General features: G+C 35.3%; 1 protein-coding gene across 1 annotated transcript in view; it reads right to left on the reverse strand.

Annotated features, from left to right (window-relative positions):
• Positions 1-388: 388 nt before the first annotated feature.
• Positions 389-4,417, reverse strand: part of LOC126455574 (fat-like cadherin-related tumor suppressor homolog) — a 320,133-nt gene continuing 316,104 nt past the window's right edge. Inside the window, exons 18-19 of the mRNA XM_050091329.1 lie at positions 3,063-3,235; positions 389-1,879 (exon numbers count right to left, since the gene is read on the reverse strand). Coding sequence (XP_049947286.1) covers positions 1,796-1,879; positions 3,063-3,235 — 257 coding nt within the window. The 3' untranslated portion in view covers positions 389-1,795. The remainder of the gene's footprint in view (positions 1,880-3,062; positions 3,236-4,417) is intronic.

The raw sequence follows: 4,417 nt of genomic DNA on the forward strand, positions 1-4,417 counted from the left end.
TTTCTTAACTCCCGCCAAGCCTCTGCTGTGGTTGTCCATTAAGAAAAGCACACTACCATTTACATGGTGGGTTCTTAGTGCCATTCTCAATGGCTTTAATTTCCATTTCTCCTGTTCCACTGGCGCGATGTTTATCGCTACCTAAATTTTTAATGCTGTATAACAAGTAAATGAAATAAAAATTAATATTTTACAATAGTTTGATTTGCCAATGTAACACGCAAACACCGACAAAGCTTATTCCACTGCATGTAGTCAACACTAAGTAAGGAATCTTAATTTGACATTGGTACCAAAGTACATGGCTGTTAAAATATTTACCTCACATTATTAGCATCAGGTTAGTTAACTTTGGTAAATAATGACACAAATAAGTTAGAGCAAAATATATTTCATCTTTCAAGTAAGTTATGGTACAATTTTTACATGCATAATTTACAGTTATTTGAAGATAAGAGGTGGTTATGTACATCCAATACCACAGTAGTTTTGCATCACATGTACTTTCTGCAAATTACAGATCTGTGGCTCTGCAATAACATTAATAGTCTCATGATATTTATAGTTATTTATGGTCCACAGTAATGATATCAAAAACACACACACACACACACACACACACACACACACACACACACACACACACACACACACACACACACGTTTTAGAGAATATCTCTAAATGTTTATGGTAATCGAACGTATGACAAGAGTGAAGCCAAATACATTTTCCAACATAAAAAGATTATCTGTTAAACAATTTTAAATAACAAAAAATTCAAAAATTTAACAATCTGCTTAACAGTTGAGGTAGAAATGGTAATTTATTCAAGTAAAAGTTTAATTTGTGGAACGAACAGCTTTCCATGTCTTTGGTTTATCTTTACAAAACTCATTATCTCAATTTTTTTATCACAAGAAATGCCATTTGACTTTGATACTGTCAAACTCTACACAGGCATTAATAAACAAGTAATTATTAATTCATGGTGTAGGAAACTGTACAGTGACATATACCACAAAACAAATTAGAAACAACACATGAATTGAATTCCATGTAAGGTTGTGGCTTTGTAAGCATATTAATATTCTCTCTCATTTCTGAACAATACATAATGTACAATCTGCATATGTATCACAAACTATGATTTCTTTGTTAAAGTTTTCGTTGTTACAGCAAACTGAGCTTGATATAGTGAAATATCATTACAATACGTATGCAGTGTTATTCATTTTACTGAAATTAACAATTTTATGACCTGTGTCACTATGCATATTCATTGTCCACTAATTAAGGAACTGAAGGCATTCAATTTACATTCTTTTCAAGGTTTCAGAGACACATCTTGTAAATTAAATTACAGTAAGGCCCTATAGGATATGCAGTCTGCAGTATTTCACAGTTCCACACAGGTGAAATACGAGTTTTGTCATACAATAATTACTAACAGACAAATACATTAAGAAAATAATTAAACACTTTTCCTTTTCAGATCATTTAATGATCTAATGCCTCTATAAATATCACCCCAAATAGCAAATCCATACAGTTTATAGTGGACCTAATATAATTTTGGATGAAGCATTCATATTTCTTACATTACTAGAACCACCAAGAGGTTGTAGAATTTTATTCCGAGGCCAGTACTCCAAGTGCCTGGGATACAACTTCATTTTTATCTCTATATTTCAGTCTTAGGAGCATTTCATAGCTCAAAGTACAGATTATGGTTATAGACTCAGAATAAACTTAACAATTGTCATATATAAATTACCAGTTTCTCATCATTGGTTTCTAAAAATAGACTGTGAGGTTAGCTTGTTCTGAATCCTGCTCTCCTGTAATGGGGGTTACACTTACATCCGGGTCAAGCTCCGTCTGCAAAAGAACATGTCTGTCATTGCAAGTAACAGCCAGATACAAAGAATAATAACTGATATGAAGGTTAAAAATTATGTTCAATTTCTTTGGAATTAGCAGCTAAACTACAGTCACAACTACATACAACAACATCACGTATCTTAGTAATTTTTAAACTGTTTTCTCCTTGAAGTATAATTATTGTACCATACAATTTGGTTTCAGTAATTAACTTTCCAATGGGGTGGATAAAGAGAGTAGGACCCTAATTGATAATGTTTTCGTTGATGAAGTTCAAAGTAAGAAGATAAGGGTTTACCTGGCAACAAACGCTCTCCCTGATCATAATGCACAGTTATTTAGGTTAAATAACATAGTGCCTCAGTTTAAATCAGTTAGAATAGTTAATAATTTCAGGAAAATGTTTTTAAGAATAGTTTACAGGAGATGACATGGAATGTAATTTACAATCAACCAAATGCTAACAAAGTTTAATCCATTCCAAAATAAATTCATATAATTATTTTAAAATAGCTTTCCATATATGCTAATCATAAAGGACACTAAACAGCCACGTAAAAATCCATGGATCACTAGAGGGATTAAAGTATCTTGTGAATGGAAATGTATCTTTTAGCAAGAATAAGTAGGGGTCTTGCAGTAGTTACACACTACAAAAACTAATTGAAATTATTAAAAAAGATTATAAAAAGATCAAAGAACAAGCACATAATGTCAGAAATCAGTACTTCTGATTAGAATGCTAGTGTCATCAGCAAAAATTACAGCTTTTCAACTGTCCTTTAATGTCACTAGAGTATCGTGTGTGTAGGGCTAAATAAGAGAATGATCGATGACCGATCCTTTTGGGACTTCACATGTTGTGTTGGCTGCCACCCCCCCCCCCCCCCCACCTCCTTTAGAAAGATGTTTTATTCCCAACACACACCCTGTCAATTGGATGCACCACTTTCTTTAATTTACAGCTCCTGAACCTCTTGTGAAAGTGACCTACAGAGAACATTCTAGTAGTTTTTGTCTCTTGATCTATTACTCTCCTTTACTCACGGACCTTGCCAGAAGCCAACTGTAAGACAGTTGGTAGCTGATTTAAAAGTATCCGCAGAACCTTCAATACATTTGCAAGTATGTACATTTCACTGTCTCAGTACTTAAATTTGTTTCCTTCTCAGTCACCCACCTTGGGGATTTGAGGTGCTGCTGCTTCATCATCCCAACTTAATTTCTTGACACGCCTGGGAATGGATCCAGCTGGCCACCCAATACCTCTAGTTGAGTCAGATGGAGGCACTGGTGGTGAAGGAACTGTAGGTGGTGCTGGAGCTACTTTACTTGTTGAAGATCGACCACCAACTGCACAAACAAATATCTCCATTAGTTAGAAGTGAGTAAGACATTTTTGTGCTATAATATTTTATGTATCGTGTTAAGTACAATAAAAAATGAAATTCATTTACAGCTACAGCAACAGAAAAATTAAATTTTGAAGCAAGAGGCACATTAATATTACTACAAGCAAAAGTACTCGCAGCTTTTTTTTTCCAGTACATAAAGGAATCTTTTGACAAAATCACCCGCAATGTGCACCTTTTTTTTTTTTTTTTTTTTTTAATTTTAGAGATGGGTCTAGGCAACAGAGGAATCTGGTAAATCCCCTACACAGGACACAGGATATCACATTCACACAGTCCAGTCACTATAGTTGAACTTGGCATTTTGTAATGAAAGTCTGTCCTCACAGTCGCTAGTGAGCATGCTATCATAATGAGTGTAAGGAAGTGTCACAATGGACAGCAAATATATCATTGTTGTACAAACAGCTTACAATGAACTGAAACACACTATTCACTAATGGTTACCGTAGTGATGCAACACACAGTATAGTTCAATTCCCACATTTAGCAGTTACCAATGAAAGTACTGATGGTCCAGTCTTCCAGCACTTACAGCTTCAGACCTAGAGAGCCAAGATACCAACATTTTTAAATATCTTGATCAATCTATTGGTAGATAATGGGAAACACAAAGGGTATGATACAGTGTCGAAGAAGGAAAAGTAAAGCTCCTACAAACCATGGATCAACGAAGACACAAACAGCAAAAAATTAAAAAAGAAAATATTCCTGCATAAATACTAATAAAGTATAAGAGAAGTGCATTACTCAGGTTGTATCTGTATGCCATAGGCCTACTAATGACCATTCATCTACACTGGCATTGATTCAAGGGAACAAACGAAAACCATATTCCCCCCCCCCCCCCCATCTCAACTGTGTCCTTTAATGTCCCGGGACATGTGAGAGAGAGAGAGAGAGAGAGAGAGAGAGAGAGAGAGAGAGAGAGAGAGGGGGAGGGAGGGAGGGGCCAGTAGGAGATAGAGAAAGGGGGAAGGGGGAAGAGAGGAGGGAATGCAGGAGGAAGCTGAATGGGGATTTGACTGAGTGATTCATTCATTCATTCATTCATTCATTCATTCATTCATTCATTTATTCATTTATTCACATTGTATTCAGTAAATACCACAAAGGAAGGGAG

The sequence above is a fragment of the Schistocerca serialis genome, chromosome 2, assembly GCF_023864345.2.
Source record: "Schistocerca serialis cubense isolate TAMUIC-IGC-003099 chromosome 2, iqSchSeri2.2, whole genome shotgun sequence".
Taxonomy (NCBI): Eukaryota; Metazoa; Arthropoda; class Insecta; order Orthoptera; family Acrididae; genus Schistocerca; species Schistocerca serialis.